The sequence below is a fragment of the Tiliqua scincoides genome, chromosome 7 (assembly GCF_035046505.1).
Source record: "Tiliqua scincoides isolate rTilSci1 chromosome 7, rTilSci1.hap2, whole genome shotgun sequence".
Classification (NCBI taxonomy): domain Eukaryota; kingdom Metazoa; phylum Chordata; class Lepidosauria; order Squamata; family Scincidae; genus Tiliqua; species Tiliqua scincoides.
This window is the reverse complement of record NC_089827.1, coordinates 42,290,696-42,312,820: the sequence shown is the minus strand read 5'-3', so window position 1 is coordinate 42,312,820 and position 22,125 is coordinate 42,290,696. Positions and strand designations below refer to the sequence as shown.

The window sequence follows — 22,125 nt, the reverse complement described above, 5'->3', positions numbered from 1 at the left end:
AACCTTTGGAGCAAGTCATGCTCTGCTATGTCCTTGGACTGTTATCAAGGCAGGATAGCTCAATGGAGTGTGGTGATTAAGACAATGAACTCTAACTCACACTTCAGTCACAGGCAAGCAACTCATTGGATGACCTCCAAACAAACAACAGTCTCTCAGCCTGCCATCTACAATACAGGCACTGAAACTCTGGTCTATTGTACAGGTGCTGTAAAAAAAAACAACTGAATGAAAGTAAAGAATTTTGAATAACTGAAATGTGCTGCATAAATATAGAAGATTATGATGCAAGGAATAATTCCTAGCTATTCTATTCAAACCTCTTTATATATTAAAATTATTTAGCCCAGCTGAATCACCAGTGACGGGGGAAGCAACATTCTTCCTGCTGAGTAGTCTTGCATTTTCCAGTTCACCTTGTTGAGAAAAAACACCACTGCACTAGCCACAGGCTCTGAACCTTCTCCCTCTTATTGATGCCCTTGCTTTGGTCCAGGGATACTATGCAATAACATACAGGAAAGTCTATGAAACAAGGAAATCAAGGAGAGAGCAATAACTTGGAACACATATTATGTTTAGGGTAAACCTTATCAAACGTTACCACTGTCCAAGGCCATGGAACAAAAGAATTATCTTTTGACATCACACTAAACATCCATCTAATCTGGCATTTTGTTTCCAGGTGGTCAGCCAGATGTCTCTGGAAGCTCACAAAGAATGCATGGCAATAACTTGCAATGGATCACACACAAATAGTTGTGTGATCAGTGTGATCACAAACACAGTGTGATCAGATGTACAGCCTCTCAAGGCAGCCACACAAAGATAGCACATGGCATAAGTGCCTGATCACGCCATTTAAGATCACAGTCTGAGGCTCAGGAGAATTGCTTTAATACTATGCCAGAGTCATTGGATCCAGATTTGTGGCCTTGATAAGGCTAGCATTTAGAAGCACCTGAAGCATCACTTACCCAATCAACAGCCTTTTTCAAAAAGAGGAGGATGTAGAAGGGTAGTCAACAGCTAATATCATTGCATAATCCAGTTTAATTGGTTTTGGGTTAGGTTGAACTTGGAGGCATGTTTCTTCAGTCAATGCAGTACACTGTTTGCATATCGAAACAGGACCAATTCCACACTTTGCCTGCCTTGAACATCCAACCTTTTTGCAATGAAACTGCAATTTAATGTATGCAACACACATCCTGAACTCTACTGGCAAAATTACTATCTAGCAGGAGCAAAAGGAGAAGGTAAAATTAGCAAATAAAATTCTACTGGAAAAAGATGAGCTGGATGAATTGGAAGATACAAGATGAGATAACTCCCCTGGAAGAATAGATGCAATTTTTTATGCTGTATAAACAATTATGCTGTCAATTTGTTTAAATATATGATCTTTAAAAAATACCCAGTACTTTAACATTAGCATTTAAACAAAACAAAAAAAAACCCTTTAAGTAGCAAAAAAAGTAGTAGACTAAAAAAACAAAGGAAAAAACGATTTGATGACATGACAACCACAGAGACCAGAATGACCGAAAGAAATAATACAATGTTAAACCCCATCCAGAGTATTAGGGAGCAAAGAAAAAATGCATCTGGAAAAGCAGAAACTATTTTGAAATGTAGCACAGAGTAATTCTCATAACCAGCTCAGCAAAAGCATACAGGAAGGAACATCTCTCTGTACACAGATGGTGGCAGATCAGCCCACACAGGGACCTCGTTTAGATCCAGAGAACTGTAATAGAACCCATTTTGTTTAACAGCACCAGAACAGCCATACACTAGAAATTCCTCAGCAGCTGTTTATGCTGCATGTAAGTCGTTTCTTCACGATCTCATCCTGTGACTACAGTATGCTCACTGCCCCCAATGCATATTTATCTGCTTGTTAACCCTGCCTTCTTATTCAAAGGTGTTTGGATAGAGGACTGTCCTGAATGATGTGGCAGTTCTCTTGTTGTTACAGAAATCAATATCCCATACTGTACAACTTAGGGCGCAATCCTAACCCCTTATGTCAGGGCTTTCCAGAACTGACATAAGGGCAATGCAGCTCTGAGATAAGGGAATAAACATTCCCTTACTTTGAGGAGGCCTCTGTGAGTGACACCCAACTGCAGGATGCAGCACACATCCCATTGGCTGGAAAGCACTGACATAAGGGGTTATGATTGCGCCCTTAATGTAAGAACAGATGCAAGTTAGCGCCTCTTTTCTCCAGGGTCTTGGGAAGGGGACTTTCCTGGAGCTGCCATGGACTGACCCAAGGACTTTCTGCACACAAAATGGGTGCTCTACCATTGAGCTACAGTCCCTCCCCAACATAGTGAGGAGGTCCACCACAGATGCCAGCAATAAGCAGAGATGGGGAAATGCAGCGCAGCTTGATTCAAGCTGAGACAAGAGTCTCTGCCCCCCTTAACTCGACTCAAAAATGATTCCTAGCAGGTAGGCTTTCCAAGTCGCCCAGAGTGTTTTGGGGACTCTAAAAGACTTGAGTTCCGAGTCTCTTCTGTAAAAAAGTCAGCCGCAGCTCCACGTAAAAAATGGGATCTCTAACTGGGGTGTGTGTGTCGGAATTCTCTTTAAACACTCCCCTCATGTCCCTGCCTATCCCATCAGTAAACAAGAGCCATGCTGTTCTTCAAGGGAAGGAAGCAGTGCAGAATGCATCAATTGGTTCCTTACATATGATCCCCAGCCGTGATGAAACCCACCACCCTCCTTCACATCATGGGCACCGTCTGTGAGGCTCCTCCTCTCCTCCTCCCTCTCCCAGAGCCACAAAATCAGGACACATCCTCCATCCAATGGATAGTCCAGGGGACAAGAAGTAGCACCTCCCTCCCTCGTGTTCTGGACACACCCAGCTTAGTTACTTCTGCAACTAGTTACTACTGCAACCCAACACCCAAACCCAAACAAAACAAAATTAACTGTTTCCCTCTACCCCCAGTCTGTCTTTGCCTCCTAACTGAACACAATGTACTCTGCTGCTAGCTGCAGCTGCTCGTGCAGATATGAATGCCCAGCTTCCAGATCACTGCATGAAGTATTTCGGGCAACATGGAAGCAGCACCCCCAAGCCACGTCTGGGCAATTCAAGTTGTCCAAATCCATGGCGCTTTCCAAGTCAGTAGCCTCAGACTCGAGCGTTTGCCTGAATCTTTGACAAATGTGACACATGTGTTTTTGCAACTCTGACTTGAGTCACTCAACTCAAGTTCCCATCCCTGGCAATAAGAGTGTGCTCACATCACATGCTTGTTGCCTCGAATATTGAGTGGACCTGACCTCACCCAGGGTATCGCAAGGCAGAGATCAGATCTATCCTTTGCTTCAAGCAGCCAAGTGCAGGGCAGTGGGAGCTGTCTGCCCTGAGTGTCAAATACCCCAATAGTGCCACTGGCATCACATGTGCTCTAACCTAGCATGGATTACTATAGAACAGTGACTGACAGAAAATGGATTGCCTCTGAAATATCACTTTTGCCAGTGGAAGGCGCTTCTGAAAATAAAGTGATAGTGATAAAGGAGCCCCATTCATTACATATGGATAAGGCCAGGTCAGTACTTTTCGGTACATTGATAATTACTGCTGCCCTGAAATTGCTGTTATACTGACTCTGATTTGTATGTTGATTTGTTTTTATTGTAGTTAGTATTTAATTTCACTCTTAGCTACCTTAGGGCCAGGGCATAAATAGTCAATATATAAATCTAAAAATTAAATAAAATATGCTGTTGGTGAGCCAGGATGGTGCTGTAGCGAGAGTAAAAAGACAGCATCCCTGCTGAAGTCCTAAAATGCTGCAAAGAGATCATCGTCACTGAGCTGCATGAAATCCTCTGTCTCTGCTGGAGAGAAGGTGGAGTACCTCAAGACATGAGGGATGCAAACATCATCACGCTGTACAAGAACAAAGGTGACAGGGGTGACTGCAACAACTACCGCGGCATCTCTCTCCTTAGCGTTGTAGGAAAGCTGTTTGCCCGAGTTGTACTAAAGAGGCTCCAGGTACTTGCAGAGAGCGTCTATCCAGAATCGCAGTGTGGATTCCGAGCCAACAGGTCCACCACTGATATGGTATTCTCCCTTAGACAACTGCAGGAGAAATGCAGGGAACAACGACAGCCACTCTTTATAGCCTTCATAGATCTCACAAAGGCTTTCGACCTGGTCAGCAGAGACAGCCTCTTCAAGATTCTCCCCAAGATTGGATGTCCACCCAGGCTCCTCAGCATCATCAGATCTTTCCACAAGGACATGAAGGGCACTGTTGTCTTCGATGGCTCCACATCAGACCCTTTTGACATCCGAAGCGGAGTGAAGCAGGGCTGTGTTCTTGCACCAACCTTGTTTGGGATTTTCTTCGCTGTCCTGCTGAAGCAGGCCTTTGGAACTGCAACAGAAGGCATCTATCTCCGGACCAGATCAGACGGAAAGCTCTTCAACCTCTCCAGACTGAGAGCAAAATCCAAAGTCCAGCTGAAATGTCTGCGTGACTTCCTCTTTGCCGAGGATGCAGCTGTCACTACCCACTCTGCCAAAGATCTCCAGCAGCTCATGGATCGTTTTAGCAAGGCCTGCCAAGATTTTGGACTGACAATCAGCCTGAAGAAAACACAGGTCATGGTTCAGGATGTGGACTCACCTCCCTGCATTACAATCTCTGAGCATGAACTGGATGTTGTCCATGACTTTGTGTACCTTGGCTCAACGATCTCCGACACTCATTCTCTCGATACCGAGCTAAACAAGCGCATCGGTAAAGCAGCTACCACGTTTTCCAGACTCACAAAGAGAGTCTGGTCCAACAAGAAGCTGACGGAACATACCAAGATCCAGGTCTACAGAGCTTGCGTCCTGAGTACACTTCTGTACTGCAGCGAGTCATGGACTCTTCGCTCACAACAGGAGAGGAAACTGAGCGCTTTCCACATGCGCTGCCTCCGACGCATCCTCGGCATCACCTGGCAGGACAAAGTTCCAAACAACACAGTCCTGGAACGTGCTGGAATCCCTAGCATGTATTCACTGCTGAAACAGAGACGCCTGCGTTGGCTTGGTCATGTCGTGAGAATGGATGATGGCCGGATCCCAAAGGATCTCCTCTATGGAGAACTCGTGCAAGGAAAGCGCCCTACAGGTAGACCACAGCTGCGATACAAGGACATCTGCAAGAGGGATCTGAAGGCCTTAGGGATGGACCTCAACAAGTGGGAAAACCTGGCCTCTGAGCGGCCCGCTTGGAGGCAGGCTGTGCAGCATGGCGTTTCCCAGTTTGAAGAGACACTTTGCCAACAGTCTGAGGCTAAGAGGCAAAGAAGGAAGGCCCATAGACAGGGAGACAGACCAGGGACAGACTGCACTTGCTCCCGGTGTGGAAGGGATTGTCACTCCCGGATTGGCCTTTTCAGCCACACTAGACGCTGTGCCAGAACCACCTTTCAGAGCGCAATACCATAGTCTTTCGAGACTGAAGGTTGCCAATACGGTGAGCCAGGATGGTGCTGTAGCGAGAGTACTGGGCTTAGTTGTAAGAATTTGGAGTTCAAACCCCTGCTCAGCCATGTGGCTCACTGGCAGCCTAATCTTATCCAGGGTTTATGGTAGCAGATCTTAGAATTCACCACCATAAGCCCCAAACCAGTGGCACAAAAGCCATGCCACTGTGTGCACTTTGGGGGTGCTAGCACAAACAGCCCATCTCTTCCCTCTCCTTTTATAAGTATGCCTGTGCTTATTTAGTCTTGCTTTCTTTCTTACCTGTTTGGAAACTTTAGAAACAAGTATGAATCCATTATTATCAATGAGGAAGCAGTTCAGATTCTGAAGGGAAGAAGAAGGCAAGATTTAGGAAGACAGTTCAGCTTTAACAGAGAAGGCAATGTTATCTAGTTTGTCCAGTGAGAAACAGTACGATATAAGTCTTACAGAAGTCCTTCCATCTTCAAAGAACAAAAAGAGACTTTTGCTACTATTTCCAATTGTCAAATCCAGTGGTTCCCAAACATTCCAGTGTTATGACTGCTGGCCAGAATGAATTAACAGGGAGCCTCCAGAACCCTCTTCTGGGTTATGCAAGGCCAGCGACCCACTCTATTGGCCTCTGCGGGCCTCAGAATGGCCCGCAGAAGTCTCTGAAAGCTACTTCTGATAAAACCAGAAGTTACCTCCAAAAACCGGAAGTAGCTTTTGGAGTCTTCTGCTGGCCATTCCGAGGGTCACAGAGGCTATTAGAGAAGGTTGCCAGCCCAGCACAACCTGGAAGAGGACTCTGAAGGTCCCCTGGCAAGTCATTTTCACTCTCCCCTTCCAGAATGGCTCCAATTTGGAGCCTAGGGGTGGGTGGAATGGCCCAGCTTGCAACCTACCACACATGGGCTTGTGACTCACTGGTGGGTCACAAACCGCACTTTGGGAATCCCTGGCCTAATCACCCAAACAGATGTCTTTTTGTAGCTTCCTGCCTAGAGAATTGGTCTGTAAGCATGGAGTCCTATTTCAAAATCTCTGCACAACCACAAAGCTCACAGGGTGGCTTTGGACCAGTTCATTATTCTCATCCTACCTCATAAAGCTGTTGTGAGGATAAAAGAGGGAGCATGTGTGCGACTCTGAGCAACTTCAATAAAAATAGTGTTGGGCCACCTGGGTTCAAATTTTAGTTCAGAAACAAACTAGACATGATGGGACACCAAAATGAGTTTTATCCACATTTGACCTGTTCATATAAAACAGGAGCAGGGGGCTCTATTTACACAAGAATAGCAAAAGAGGCACCTGCCTTACCTGCCTGCACTTTATCTCTTTAAGCAATTTTCTCCTAGCCTGACTCACTTCTGGTATCAGAGTCAGACTGGGAAAAAATCCTTAAAATGGAGTGCAGTGAATTTTGTTCTCCTCTATGTGCTCTTTGTCATGTAAAAAATATACACATGTATGTGCTTTAGAGATGAACAGGGTAGACATTTGTACAGGTAACCCCTCATATCTAGCTTGGCTCACAGAACATCAAAAAACCACAAGTCAGCCAAACTTTCGTCCATCTATATAAAAGATAATTTTTAAAAATCATTACAAGCAAAAAACAATAGGAGAACAATAGCAAAACCTACATCACATGATTCTTAAGGGGAAGAATAAGGAAATATTACATATGCAGCCTGATCCTGGACTGCAGCAGGTCAATACAAAATAAAGACATTCTAGCAACTTACATCATCTTGACAGTTCAAAGGACAGGAACCATCCACACCACTGCACTAGAATGGAAGAGAAAGATTTCACTTAGGCTGTGTCCACCAGAAGATCACTAGGTATTGTTTCATTCATGCACTGCTCACACATCTCTGATGCAAGTAGATTACATTATCTCTTGTTGGTCTACCATCCTCCTCACCCATCCACCCCCCTGTTCTGCCCACCTCTGTCTTCCTCCCACCCCCTATGGAACACTTGTTCCTGCAGCACTAAGCTTGAATAGGACCAGGTCATAAAAAGACTAAGAATTTGTTAAATTGAAGCATTATTCATGTGAATTTGGTCTTACCATATTCCATTTTAAGTTAAGGATTAGACCAGTTCGCACAGTACTGAAAAAGTGACTCTGCATTTCTATAGCACATTTATTTAATATATTTCTACTCCAGATTTCCCCTACTTAAGCAAATGCCCAAGACAGCTGACAAATTCTCATAAAAACAACCACTAAACAATTAAAATGCACAATTACAACACACTATATACAAAAACAATTGGGGTCAGCAAATCCAGTTTAACCTATAATATAACTGGGAGTGATACAAATTATAGCTTCTGCAGAAAAGCAAAGAAGAGCAGGGAATAATATACAGCATATAGAAAATCTTTTATAGAGAAAAGTATACAATGTCTTTTCAGTAATGGTTCAGATTAAGACATGCACAGGCAAACATGCAATAGACATGCATCAGGCGGTCTAGATCCATCGCTATTTTCAAGTGTGCATTTCTCATATATTGGCAATATACATGTCTCCCCTTCAAATGTTGCAGAAAAGAAATGGTTGACATGGTATAGAAAGGCAAAGATCCTGTTGTTGTTTTTTTTCCACAAGAAGTGAAGCAACCCATTCAGTGCACATGCTGCTACTGGAAAGTTCATTGCACAAGTCTCACTGAAATGACAAGGAAGAGTGCACCATCTTGCTTTTGCACCAGTCAGTTCATTTCATTGGGACTGGCACAGAAGAAATTCCCAGGGATGGTTATGTGCTCTAGGTGAGTTTCAAGTATACAACCATTTTCAACAAACAGGAAAAACACTTTTTATGTGCTGCATTCATAATAATCTGTGTCCCAGAAGGCCAATCCTCCTGGTCTTCAACAAGAATTCTGCTTTCTACAAAAGTCCTGATTCAGATGCTGAATGAATATAGATTATCATTTATCAAGTGGCCTTTTATTATAATCCTCCCCTCTTGGCAAAATGATACAGGCAATTAACTTAACCACTTTGTTTCATGTACACTGTCCACAGGGCCACTCCAGGCGTATATGGCATCTTTGTGCAAATTACGAAGAGGTACCCTTCCTCAAGTGACTTTTTTTTGTTAGATTAGGGCTAATTGGCTTATCTAGTTCTTCTGACACATGAAGTGTCTAGGAATATAAATTGCATAGTACCAGTTACAAGAGTTGGGGGGGGGCACATGCACATAGGCTTTACAAAACAAAACTGATTATCACCTACGCTGACAGTAGTTGATCAGCACACCAACAGTGTGTGTATGCACATATACGTACATGTTTGCATGTAAACATGCACACTCCCTGCTCGAGGCATCAATGGGGGGGGCCCTCTACTCAGCATAGCTGGGCAGTGCAACAGCGGAGAACAGACAAGAACAGCATGCATTCAGCTAGCCAGCCAGTCCGGGCATGTCGCCCGCTTTTATGAGGCACTTTTGTGCCATGAACGGGGCAGCTCTGATTTGCTCCACAGCCCTGATTGCTCCCTTGCTATGGCGCAATCCAATGCAAGTCTACTCAGAAAAAAGCCCCGCCAAGTTCATTGGGACTTACTCCCAGGTAAGCGTGTCTAGGACTGCAGCCTCAGTTGCTTCAATCAGCATCCTCAAAAGGAACCAAGGCACATTTACTGCATCAAGGCAATTTCAGGGCAGATAAGCATGGCAGAACCAGATCCCCCTGTTTTTCATAGCAAAGATTGCAGACCCAGTGGAGAAGGCAGTGACAATGTTGGCTGCTTTTTGCTTTCTGGTAACATTTTGACAAATGATATATGAACAGTGTACAGTGGCCTTGGGCACTGTCTACTTGCTTTAGTTGGAGATGTACAGTGAACTGAAGTTGACATGCATTGCAGCACTGAACTGAACAGGATGTGAAGGGTTAAATTCAGCCAAGGGTTAAATGCAAGAACATTCCGCTAGAGCTTGTGGGTTTCATAATTGTTCTGTGGTTATTGCTGTAAGATTGTCTCTGTGTTTCCTTTGTTAACTTTTAACTTCTTTTTTCCTGGGGGCTGCTGACATCCTAGAAGCACAAGGGGAAAACTAACACAATGCACAATGTTGTTTGCTTTTCCAATTCAACAACAACACTAGAGAACGAAAACATGATGTTTCCTATTATGGATCAGCTATGTTGCTGTTTAAAAAAGTATATTAGACCAGGAAACACACACGGGCCTGCTTTATTGTTGATGCAACAGCTTGGGGCAATTTGTCATTCAAAGTATAGCCACTGACCCCTATCACTGTCAATCAAGGGCCCAGTTCTAACCAACTTTCCAGCATGGTGCAGCTGCAATGAGGCCTTGAGGTAAGAGAAAAAATGTTTCCATACCTTGAGGAGGCCTCTGTGACTGCCCCAACACCACAGGATGCAGCGCATGCCCCATTGGCACAGCTACACCAGCACTGGAAAATTGGCTAGGATTTGGCCCAAGTCAATAATTAGAAAGGCATTTAGCTACCTGAGTTACAATGATTGGGGAAGAAAGGGACAAGTCTATATTTTTCCTTTTGAGTCAACATTGACATAAGAGGGGAAAGTGGGTCACTGAGTAAGAGTGGAGCTTACCAAAGTAATGGTGGAGATTTATCTGCCCTAAAACTACTCCACCTTTCTCCTAAGGGAAGTCAAATTCAAGTTTAAATATATCATGACTGGACAGTGATTTCTATTATTTTACAGAAAGCAAATACCAAAAAGTGTGATGGGACTTGCCAATTTGGGGACTTGGCAATCCTACATAAACCAGGGTCACCATAAGATTTCCACAAATGTGCACGGAAGAAGGCTAGGAGGGATAGAAAGACGTAATTCCACTTAAACCTCTTTTACCTATTATTAAAGAAGAGGTTTCCCCACCTCAGTACATGCCACCTGTGGCAGAAATACTGAAATATTTTACTGCTTCCCTTAGATATAGAAATTTGCTTTATTTGCATTTGGATTAACCAAGCTGTCATCTTGGCTGTAGGTTTGCTTATTGCCTTGTCATTATGCATTAGGCCAGGAAGTTATGGAATCCAGACAGCTAATTTGAGATGTAGATTCAAATCACTTAGCACCTACTGTATCCAGTTCCCTTGATTAAGCTGCACTATTCTGTCAAACAGGAATGCAAATATTTCCTGGAGACAAGAACTGATTGTGATAATCAGATTCCCACTAGTCTGTGTACCCTTCCTATGCCCATCTGCATAATAATTTAACTGTCTGGTGGGCTGCAGACATTCCAGTAAATGCTCCAATTTGTTCTCTACCACCTGGAGCAGCCATTTTCAACCACTGTGCCGTGGCATACTGGTGTGCCACGAATGATTTGCAGGTGTGCCGCAGGAGTTTGGGGGAGTGTCATTTATTAGCAGGACCCTTGGGGAATGTGAGCCTCCCACCAGCAACATGGTGTGCCTTGTCAACTGTCAGAAGACTGATGGTGTGCCTTGACAATTTTAGTACCTTGTCAGTGTGCCATGAGACAAAAAAAAAAGATTGAAAATCACTGACCTGGAGTATCCTAGCTATTGCACGGACAAAAGAATATTAAGGGTGGTTCTTCTTAGTGTGGATATGTTTAGCTGTGATTAGCTGTAGCTCTGCTCTCATGGCTTGAAGGAGTAATCTTGCAAAAGGAGATAGTTACAGAGATAGTGCTGGGGGTGGCCAGATGGGGTACTTGGCTGAGCACTCACATTGGTCATAAAGCCCCAGTACCCGGTAACAGCAGTAGCCGTGGAGGGTGGAGAGACTCAGGATTGGGGTCACTGGAAAGTTCCCTTGTTTTCTAAAAGCCATATTTTAAGTAAAATGTATAACTGGATGTATTCTGCTCTGACATTTACAGCAAAATCCTATTTTGCGCTGAAACAGCAGGCCAGGAGGCCTGCGCTGTATCCAGCACAAGATTGGGGCCAGAATTGGCTCAGTCAGAAAAACTCTTCCCCTTGCCCCTGGGTAAGCCACCACAGCCCAGTGGGTCTCCTTGGACCTGTGCCACCTCAAGAGATGGCACAAATCCGAGGAGAACAGAGTGGCTTTAAGCTGCTACGCGCTGCTCGGGGAACGACGTTGGACACCTCCCACTCCTCGTCCGCCCCCTGGAACACCCTCCACTCTGCTGTTGTTATGTTCAGAATCTCCTGCCTAGATCCATATAAAACTTGAGTTGCATGGTTATATGCTACTTAGATCTCAAACATATCCTCCCCCTCCACTAGTACAGCTGTGCCAAAAACAGGTGCACTGTATTCAGCAGGGGGGATCATGGCAGGGGTGGACTGGGAAACTTTGGCAGTCTCCGAACCCACAATGGGTCTCCTCACACTGGCACTACCAATTTTATTAGTGCAATTCCAAGGGAGAAAAGGATGGCAGGCAGCAAATATGGAGGATAGGATCTGGTGTGCGCCATCACCGCCTGATCCACTCCTCCCGTAGCCTCCCTATCCTGTCACGCTCCTTTCCTACCCAATTTTTCCCCATTCCTCCCTCCCTTGCCACCTCTCACTTCCTGTGGTGGCTTACCTGCTCCTGCAGGTGGATGGCAATCCGGTGATGCGAGCGGGAAGGCTCTGGCCTTCCATTGGCATCTAGGCAGTGTGCTACTGAGCATGCTGCTGGAAAGTGCGTCGCAGCACTTTTTCAGCAGTGGTCGGCAGTGGAATGTGCTTTCCACTACCAACCAGAGCTCATAGGATTGGGCAGTTGGATAATGTTCTTTAGGACAACAGATGGTAAAGATGGAAAGGTTATCTTTATTAAAACAAAATGAAAGGTTGCATAGACTTGATAACAGTTCCAGATGTTCTTGTCTGCATTAACCAGCTACCTTTATTTACTCAGATGTAAGTATTTGGTAAGTGGTGACAATATGAAAGCTTCTTAGTTCATTCTTGTTTTTCTTTATTAAAATGTTTGCTTGTAAATAAACAGTAGTCTTTCTGCCACTGGTGAGTAACAGGTGTTCCTATGCAACCAGGCAGATAAGATATCCTTAAACTGCAGAAGAGAAGGTTCTTCTTCCTTTTCTTTCAGGCTGTGAGCACAAATCACTAATGGGTAGAGGTGTTTGACAATGGTATTCATTTTCCTCAGAAGTAAGGCCATTGTGTACAGTAAGACTTTGGCTGTAATCCTGTCTTACTGGAAATAAACACCTCTATTAATGGGGTACAAATGTATTAATGGGGTATATGTGGGCAGGTGGGCTAGTGATTTTTCTGAACTTATTTGCAAAGCTGATTAAGAGCCAGCCAGAACTGGATCTAAGGGTCCAACTAGACAAGACAATTGAAGATCTGTGACCATATCTCTGCCAATGTAAAAGCTAAAGCAAATAGCAGCTGGCACCTGGAAGTGGGAATTTAGATTGGGAAAATGATATCAAGAAAGGAGTAACCCTTCTATCACAGCGCAATCCCAATTTGAATGACCTTTCTCTCTCCAGAGCTGTTTTCAGCTCTGAAAATAAATTATTGAGGGTCCAGTCATGGATCTCCTATTATCATATCTAGCTTAACCCTGTGTAATAGGGCAACATGATCAGCCTCCTGCTCTATCACAGTGCTGCTTATAATCACTTCACCCAGGGGCATGCTGGGTATTTTGGTACTTCAAAAATTTACTTGTCCATTGAACATGTTAAATTGCAACAATATATAGACAGATCATGGAGTAAGTGCAATTTTTCAGTCTTATGCCTTTTTACAACATCCACACTCACCTCTTTGGCTGGTAAGATATCTAGTTTTCTACAACTTGGTCAGTTTTGCTCAAGGTGTTTAGTTACTCTACAGAAAAATCCACCAGCTCAACACACAGCAGGTAACAGTCACACAATAACACAAGACTACCAAAGCTTCATGAAGCACAGGCAGGGATTTCTGGGATCTCTAGGCCTTCAGAGCTCCTATCTACTTACATCAGTGTCATTGGGCTGGGAGATAGTAAACGGGAGTGTCGACACACAGAACATTGCAGCATGTGGAAGGGAAATGGCAAGAAGAGACAAAATGTCCATTAGTGACTCTTAGTAACAAGAAGGTGGTCCAAAATACACAATAGCATTTGATTGTTCCTAAGAATCATCTGAACGGAGTCTAGCAAAAATCCTTTGAGGGCAGAACAGTCATCTAGATTAAGCAGCAATGGTATAAACAAAGTGCACTACTATCAGGATGATAAAGAACAGGTCAAGGTGAAGGGCAGTAGCTCCATGGCAGAGCACCTGCCTTGCCTCCAGAGAATTCCAGGTTCCGTCCCTCAACGCTTCTTCAAGTAGAGCTGGAAAAAGAACGCCTGAACCTGAAACTCTGGAGAGCCATGACCAGAGCAGTCAATGCTGAGTAGATGGATGAAGGGCCTGACTCAGGAGAAAACAGCTTCCTAGGTAGACATTCAGTCATAAATGCAAGAGGATTTTGAAAGGCTGAATCGGTATAAACATAATTCCACAATTAAATGTGTCAGCTGCAGTGGATTTAATGTCATGCCAGGCTTGGTGACTGTTAACATGACGTTCTGAGAACAGACTGGCAGCTGATGCAGCATTAGAGTTGTCAAAGGATTAGCAAAATGTGTTATTTAAAAACTAATCTATTGCTCAAATCTGTTTTAATGCAAATTTCACAAAGGGTCTTGTGAAAATGTGGCAAAAGAAAGAGTAACTGCCCCTGCCCCATCTCTATGCAATGACATACACTGCAGGACACTAGTCAAGGGAAAGTGAGCCCTCTGTTTTATTCACTACCTCTGCATAAGTACTGACATTCTTACCTGCTGTGTAGTCATCCACAACTTGCGTTGGAGGAATTCCAGTTTAATTTGCACGCCCACAGCTATGGGGAAACAAAGAGAAGAGGAAAGAATTGGAGAGAAAAATATAGATGCAAGTTAGGGACGGAAGATAAATATTTGCCTTAAACCACCGGAAGAAATCACACTGTTTCCCAAGTGTAAATGACAGGTAAGTTCTGAGTCAGACCATAATGTGAGAGTCAGGGGTTTAACAAGGTGACAGAAAAGGAAGCGTCAACTGCTGTGCTGAAATACTGACACCTACCTCCCACTAAACACTACCAAGATACAACAGGCTGCCAAAATGCTTTCCCCTTTGGCTGGTGTAGATTATAAAAGCCATCTGATATCATCATGATTCAACAGTGATGCATAAGAATTTTGGGCTGAAGACAGACAATAGAGAGCCAGAAGTGATCTGAGAGGGCTTCCCAAGGCTGTATGCACACTTATTTTGTCCTACTGTTGCTCTGGTCACAAAGGGTTTTGCAAAACCCCTGCCAACAGAGGCAAAAGTTACATGAACACACTCACCATGACCAGTGACTCCTCTTTAAAGTCACTTATTGCTCTCTGAAGGGATAAAAAAAAGATTCTTCATATGTCTCCAGCAGAATCAGTACATAAAGTAATACTGGAAGCTTCCCATAGTTTGAGGACCTCCTCTTTCTTCCTTTATAACTTACCTTAACTTTCAGGAGCTCAAGGTGATATACACTGCAAACCAGGTCACTTCCTATCCAGGCAATGACCAGGCCCTTGCATATTTGATTTTCATAACTTGGAAGCATGACAACATGCGGGAAATGATGCAAATTTCTCAACGTCACAGTACTATGATGTGCAGAGATGACCTAGATCTCTGATGCTATCAGTCCACCAAATCTGTGAAAATAATGGGCTGCTTCTCTAATAGTGATATTGATTTAAAATTACAGGTTTTTGTTCAGTTGATAACTTTCATATTTTATCTTAATATGTTGCAAGCCATCTTGATTTTAAGAAAAGGAAGAAACTGATTATTTAAAAAAAAAGAAATAAAATATTTGAAGACAATAATTGAAGAAGATTTGAGGAAAATAAACTATGTGCTATTTACATTGTTTTTGGTTTTGCAGTTCATGTACCAGAGGATCCATTATACTTGCACACACTTGCATTATACTTGTCTAAATCTCTCTGGCCAAGAAAGACTGGATTGGCATACTAGCAGAGTCCAAAGGATCTACATGTTTGTGATTCAAGTGAGATCTTCAGTGTAAAAGCAGATCTGGTCTGCTACAAGTGAAACTGATCCCACCCAGGTATGAGCTCTACAGGGGCCACTAAGCCCTGATGGCTACTTGGTGCCTTGACATGTTGCTGCTATTGTTACTTCCAGATGCCAGAAACATTTTTGCACCTACATTAGGTCCTTGTGCTCAAAATATTTAGTGTTGGTGGCATTCTTCTGAAGTAACTCTGTGGCAATTTTAAAAGAGCTTTGTCGAGTTTCCAAGATCCAGGGGTCCTTACTACTCCATTGGGTTTAACTCCACTAACTTCACTAGTCAAACAAAGATTTAACCAGTGTAAATAAGACCAACTGACATTTTCTAAAATGAGTTGTGTAGGTTCTTTTTCACAATCAACTTATAATATTAGAACTTGTATAGCACTTCGTAGTGTTCAAAGTTTTTCACATATATTGCATCAGTCATTCTTGTGACAACTCTGTAAAATAGATCATAAACAGCATTTATATAGTGCAGGGGATGTAGGCATCTCCAAAGGAGGCCAACCCCAGAAATCTGTCTTTCTCACTCTTTATTCCCACTTCCTGCAGCCAAGAGTAGCTTGGCTACTGAACTGAAGTAGTAACTGAAGCAGCCAAGAGTAACACAAAAGAGTGCAATTCCTAACCATGCCACTTGACTGGAACTTCAGCAATATATACCACCTGATTTTTGAACAAGAGGCTCCCCTCCTTTGCTGATAAACTACATGGTACATTCTGTCTCAGTTCTAGCCAATCACAGTAGCTTCCTCTGCGCACTGCCAGGATTCATCTGGAAAATGCTAACAGTGCTGGTGTTTTCATGGCAGAGGAAGAACCTTTGAAACTGGGACCTTCAGGTTCATAGTTCAGTCTCTTATGGCTTGATCATATCCTGGGCCAATGCCGGACTCCTGTGCGCTGCCCAAGAGATGACCATCGCAAATGTTCCATAAGCCATATTGCAGCAGGTGGAAGAAGGGAGGTGCTGGCAGGGAAGTCTGCACTGGTGAGCACTGGGTCTCCGTGCTGGTTGGATGACCGCCAGGAGCCAGCAGCAGTAAGTTCCCTGCCAAGTGTTGGAGAGGCATTCCAGGGCAGAGGGAGGATAGGGTGAAGGTAGGAAGAGGAAGGGCAAGAGTGGTTCAGGTCTGGAAGGGGCCGGGGATGGCAGCAGAAACCATCCTATACTTTCTCCAGTGCCTCAAAGCCCTACATGGGACTATTCAGTTCTGCATCAGCAATTGAGCTGGCACAGATTCAAGTAGACCCTTAGGGGCTGCCAGGACCCACACAGGGTAAGAGTGCCGATGTTTTCTTACCCTGAAGGGACCTCCAGTTGCCTCCCTGGCCCCACAGGATACAGTAGCAGCCATTTCAGTGCCACTGTCCCACAGGATAAGCAAGCCAGCTAGGACTGGCATGCCCATGTGGCAAAAAAATTTATTTTTTAATTCTTTGAAATGATGCTGGAATTCAGCTTTGAAGGAGTCCAAATCGTAGGACTAACTTAGTTCTGCACTATGTATACATAGAATCTGGCAGCTGGCATCAGGGATGCTGTACATCATTTCTGCTCTTACAGCCATGGTGTCAGTGTCCTTCATGTCATGTTTCTGCTACTGGTACATCTTACATCATCCTTATTAGAAAATGGATCTGACTGCCATGAAATGGGGAAGGGAATTATTTCCTACAGCTGCCTTCTCCCTGAACTCCTGAACATGCACAACCAGACAAGATGCAAGATTCATCTGGATCTAAGTTCTAAGGAAGTAATGGAAGTAGAAAAGATTGGATTTAATATTACCCTGGTGCTCTTGGCTAAATATTCATTGAGTTACTCTGAGACTGCATGAAGGATCTTTCCAGACAACAACAAAAAAGTTTTCAGTCTGAGTGCTATTTCAGTGCTATGCAGGACCCAGCAATGATTCAACACTATTCTGTCCCAATTGAATGGATATGGGGAAGACTTACTGGAGTTCAAAATAACCATGTTGCTGGGAAATAATTTCCAGTCATTTTTGGTTGCTTCTTTCTCATACACAAAATAAAAAAGCATACCAAGTGGGAAGACTGGTCCACTCCAACTGCTTTCATAAGGAAACAAGAGTATTGTTGACCTGCACAGTAGGTTCAGGGCAGGTCCGGGGGGGGGGGGGGAATGCAGGAAACTACAGGCTGGTTAGCCTAATGTCTGTTCTGATTAAAGGTTCCTCTGATAGAGGAACACATAATCAAAGATAAAATTTTTAATATCAGGGAATAAGCTTTGCTGAAGGAGAATCAGCATATCTGCAAAGGTAAATCCTGCCTCTTTAAAGTTCTAGATGTCTTTGAGAGTGTCAACAGGGATGATTCAGTTCATGTTGTATACTTTCAAAAAATATTTGAAAGCAAAGGCTCTTGATTAAATTTTGCAGTCATGCAATAAGATGACTGGTCCTTGTAGGGTTTAGTAACAGGTTAAGAACAAGGATAGGGCAGTTCTCACACTGGAAGGAAGTAAGATCCCTCAAGGATCTGTATGGGGGGGGGGGGAAGAGAGAGAGAGAGAGAGAGAGAGAGAGAGAGAGAGAGAGAGAGAGAGAGATCTTCATCAGATGGCTCCTTCACATTATAATAGCTAAGGCCAATTACTACAAGCCAACTGATGATGGGGTAATCCTTATGAGTGCATCAAAGTTGGAGCTTTTGTGCCTCCATGATGCACTGCAAGACTTTCTTGCTCAGGCTGTCTTTTATACAGACAGGAGTAATTTGAATTCAGTTTGGTGTTCTGTTTTTAACTGTTGTTACCCGCCTCAAGTCTTTGGAAGAGACAGGGTAGAAAATGAACTAAATATGTATAAACAAACACCTCCCCAAGCATGTTGCTGTACTAACTTTAATAAGCTTGCCTGACTTGGGGCTATATTCTGACAGTGATTTTCATTATGTCCATGCTGCAAATTCTTTTCTTCTCTGCCTGGTTCATCACATGCCTGACCTCATTATGCTGTCATGGTAGATAGCTTTGCATTAAAAAAAGAGAGCATTCTTTCATAAAAGAGCACCTCAGTGCAGTAGACATATACTTTTTAAAATCCTTTTAAAAAGTGAAATACATTTGCCTATTAGCTCTCCTTCCCAAGTGCTTGCCCTATTGTTGCTGAACATCTAAGAGCCATTTTGCTTAAAAAGTAACTTTAGAACAATCTAAAAATAATTTTAAAAAGGAACTAAACCCAGTACAGTCTAAAAAAAAGGGGAGGGGAAGCCAAAGAGGAGGCAGTTAAAGCTGATAAGATGTGGAGTAATTCTGGTAGGATTTAGCTTTTGTGGGAGGGCAGACTGAGGGAAAATTGAGGGCAGGGGAGAGGGGGTTGATCAAAAAGAAACATTTGTAGGAAATGGAAAAGGTCACACTACAGAAGAATTTACAAAGGCAGCTGGCCAGGGTTTGGAGTCTGGACTGAGAATTAATCTACACATTCAGATTAAGGTGGTGGAATCCCAGACTTCACTTTCAATTGCAAGCCTCTGAGTGCAAAGGGTGGATCATATTTTCACATGTTTCTGTGTGTAAAAACAGCAGTATGCAGTAAAGGTCCATGCAGTAAAGGTCAGATGGAAAAGCACAGCATAGCTAATGTCACCCTTGGATACGTCACTGATGGAAAGAGGAAGTGCGGTGTATAAAAGTTTAAATAAATAAATATATAAGCAAACCTCCTGCTAGGCTAGTTTATTAAAAGTAAAGAGCATTTTACATGGGAGGGTTTTCAAAAATATGAACTGCCACATGCAGTCTGAAGCAGTGCAGAATTCTACCACTTAATTTTGAAGAATACATAGTCTAACTCTCAGCCACAGCAGCAAAAAGCAGAAAGCTCTTGGTCCACTTGACAGGTCATTCTGGATTGACTGTGGTAGGAGTGTGGAATTCAGCCAGTCCTTATTTGCCCATATTTTACTTATTTATTCAAAAATGCAGAACTACCATAAAAATAAAGGCTCCACCTGCCTTTATTTATTTGTTTGTTTGTTTGTTTGTTAGATTTGTATTCCGCCTTTCTCCCCGAAGGGCACCCAAGGCGGCACCCTTCAACTCCCTCCCTGAGTTGTTCTCTCATCTCAGAAAAGGCACATTCTATCAGGGCGTGCATCCCTTGCTACCCAACCTTGAAGCATCATAGCAGCCCCAAACCTGCTGTTACTCAGAAACTACTGTAGTTGCTACCACTAGCTCCCTGGCCAATGGTCTCTTGCATGCAATCTGCTTGGCCTTCTTTCTCCCTTCCATGTCACCAAAGAGGTCAGCAGTCATTTTCCACTGCTGGCTCCTTACCCCTGCCCTGTGTTTCTCCCCAATCCCACTGAGCAACTAGCAGGCACACACAGAGCTCCCTCTCTTGCTTTTCCGGATGGTTGTTATGGTGTGCAACTGGTCTTCCACCCCCAGCCCCCCACTGCTTCATAACAAGGGGGAGAAAGGAAAGAGGATGCTTCAGTCCCTCTGCTCCTACTTGACCCCAGGAGGTTTGTTTCAAAACAGGGGTGATGGGAGTTCAAGCCACACAAAAGCACCTGCTGTTTCTCCAAGAGGAAGTGAGGGCAATTCTGAGCTTTCAAGTGCCTGGCGGATTCTGGAGACGGAGACGCTGGATTCTGCCTGCTTGCCTGGGTCAGTTTCTTCACACTGGGGGAATGAGTGCCTGACTGTGCGTGCGCACTCTTGTGTGTGTACTGCTATCATCACAGATGTACCCCCAGCTGTCACTCCACCCTGCTCAGCCTCTCCTCTCTCCTCCCCACTTGGCACTTTCTCGATTATTCAGCGGACTCGCTTCCCTTTCATGCACAGCCGTCTCCCCTCGGCTTCTCTGCTGTGCTTTGAATGCTTCCAGAGCCCTGGCACCATGCAGGGCGAAGGCGGCTGATGCCACGCAGCGCCCTGCAAGCGCTCGCCCGCTTGCCTGTCTGCGGGTCACTTGCACAGGAACATTAGGATGCCCCTGAGAGCATTTGGCAGAGCAGACCAGCAACTCTGAAGGGACTCCAGCCCTGCCAGAGGAGAACAGTAAGTAGTGGGTCTTGTCTCTGCGATATCATCTGGGTACTGGGGAAGGCTACCACCTATGTTCACCCCTTGCCACCTTCTTCAGCCCAGAGGGTGCTCGCTGCATAGAGAGGGCTTTGCCAGGGGTGCACACTGTCTCCCCCTCAGTGTACCAAGGTGTTTTGGAAGGAAAACCTAGCTGGGTGAGGCCACAGGGCACCCATAAGCTTGACAGAGTGCCAGAGGTATTTGTTGAGTGCAGGTACTTGTGGCCAATTCAGGTCAGATGAAGAGGACTGGTGAGAAACAAAGCTTGTAATTAGGGGAAGGCTCAACCCTTCCTTGGTGGCAGAGGCAGCTCATGTCTGGAAGTGCAGCTCTGAGCCTCATGAGTTTGTGTCACTAGGAATATGGCAAAGGCACTCCCCCCCCAATCAGGGAACACTGGCTTTTCCTGCATCCCTGTCAAGAACAATTTCATATGGTAACTTGCTCAGAAATGGAGGGGGAGGGGAAAGAGTACCACTCTAGCTTGAGACAGTTTTATGAACACAATTTCTAGGCTGAGCTGCTTAAAAAGCAAACAAACAAAAAAAAACAGCTGGGGAAAGGAAGACGTGGATTAAAGAGACGGTGGTAGAAAGCTGGGTGGTTTGTGAACTAAATGTTTGTCTGAGAAAGTTTGGAGTCCAGCAAATGAGATTTTAATGTAATAAGGCACGTTTGCTTTTTCAAGTCCCTATTCTAATAAATGCACTGCAGGAGAATCACACCTTGGGACATGAAATCAGAGATGCTGTTCCGAAAGAGAAGCCAAAAATAGTTGTCTAAAGAACCCCCCCTCCCCTGTTGCTGCCCTGGAGGCTGATCCCTGAGATCAGTAAACCTTTATGAAGGTGTCATGCTGATGGAGGAAGCAGGGAGACAAAAAAGATAGAAGCAGGAGAGATCTGCTGCCTTTTGCAGTTTGATACTTAGGAAGGATTTGCTCCAAAGGTGGGAGGGGGCACTGAGAGGAAGAGGAGGGAGAATAAGGATAGCTGAAGGTTTTCTGTGTTGGTTTGTGCATGTTTGAGCACAAGCAAGAGCAGAGAAATATATGTACTAAGTGAACAGAGCGCACATGTACATGCCTTCCACAATATATCAATTTCATTGTTTCTTTTGCTGTCTTCTTATAAAGGAGGAATAAAGGAGGAAGAGTTTAGACCTCAGCTGATGGCTGCAACAAACATTCACTTCCTTCTCACAATTTAGGAATGTTGTGATTTGGTGCTCTAATTTGACTTGTCACAGAGGTAGACTCCAGGCTTGAAATAGTTGTTATTAACATTAACAACAATAATGACAACATATTTCATAATTAAGAGCCTCACCTCAAAGTTCTTCACATATATCATTTTTGGTTCAGGACAATCGCCCTGTTAAGTAGATCAATTATACCCTTATTTCTGGGTGTCAGAATTTCTGGGTGACAGGTGATGTCTTGCTTTAGGCT

At 44.0% G+C, this 22,125-nt stretch overlaps 1 protein-coding gene across 1 annotated transcript in view; it reads right to left on the bottom strand.

Annotated features, from left to right (window-relative positions):
* CACNA2D4 (calcium voltage-gated channel auxiliary subunit alpha2delta 4) overlaps positions 1 to 22,125 on the bottom strand; it is a 192,863-nt gene that overhangs the window by 27,103 nt on the left and 143,635 nt on the right. The window contains exons 28-30 of the mRNA XM_066634443.1: positions 14,308 to 14,369; positions 7,240 to 7,284; positions 5,786 to 5,848 (exon numbers count right to left, since the gene is read on the bottom strand). Of these exons, the coding sequence (XP_066490540.1) occupies positions 5,786 to 5,848; positions 7,240 to 7,284; positions 14,308 to 14,369 (170 nt within the window). The remainder of the gene's footprint in view (positions 1 to 5,785; positions 5,849 to 7,239; positions 7,285 to 14,307; positions 14,370 to 22,125) is intronic.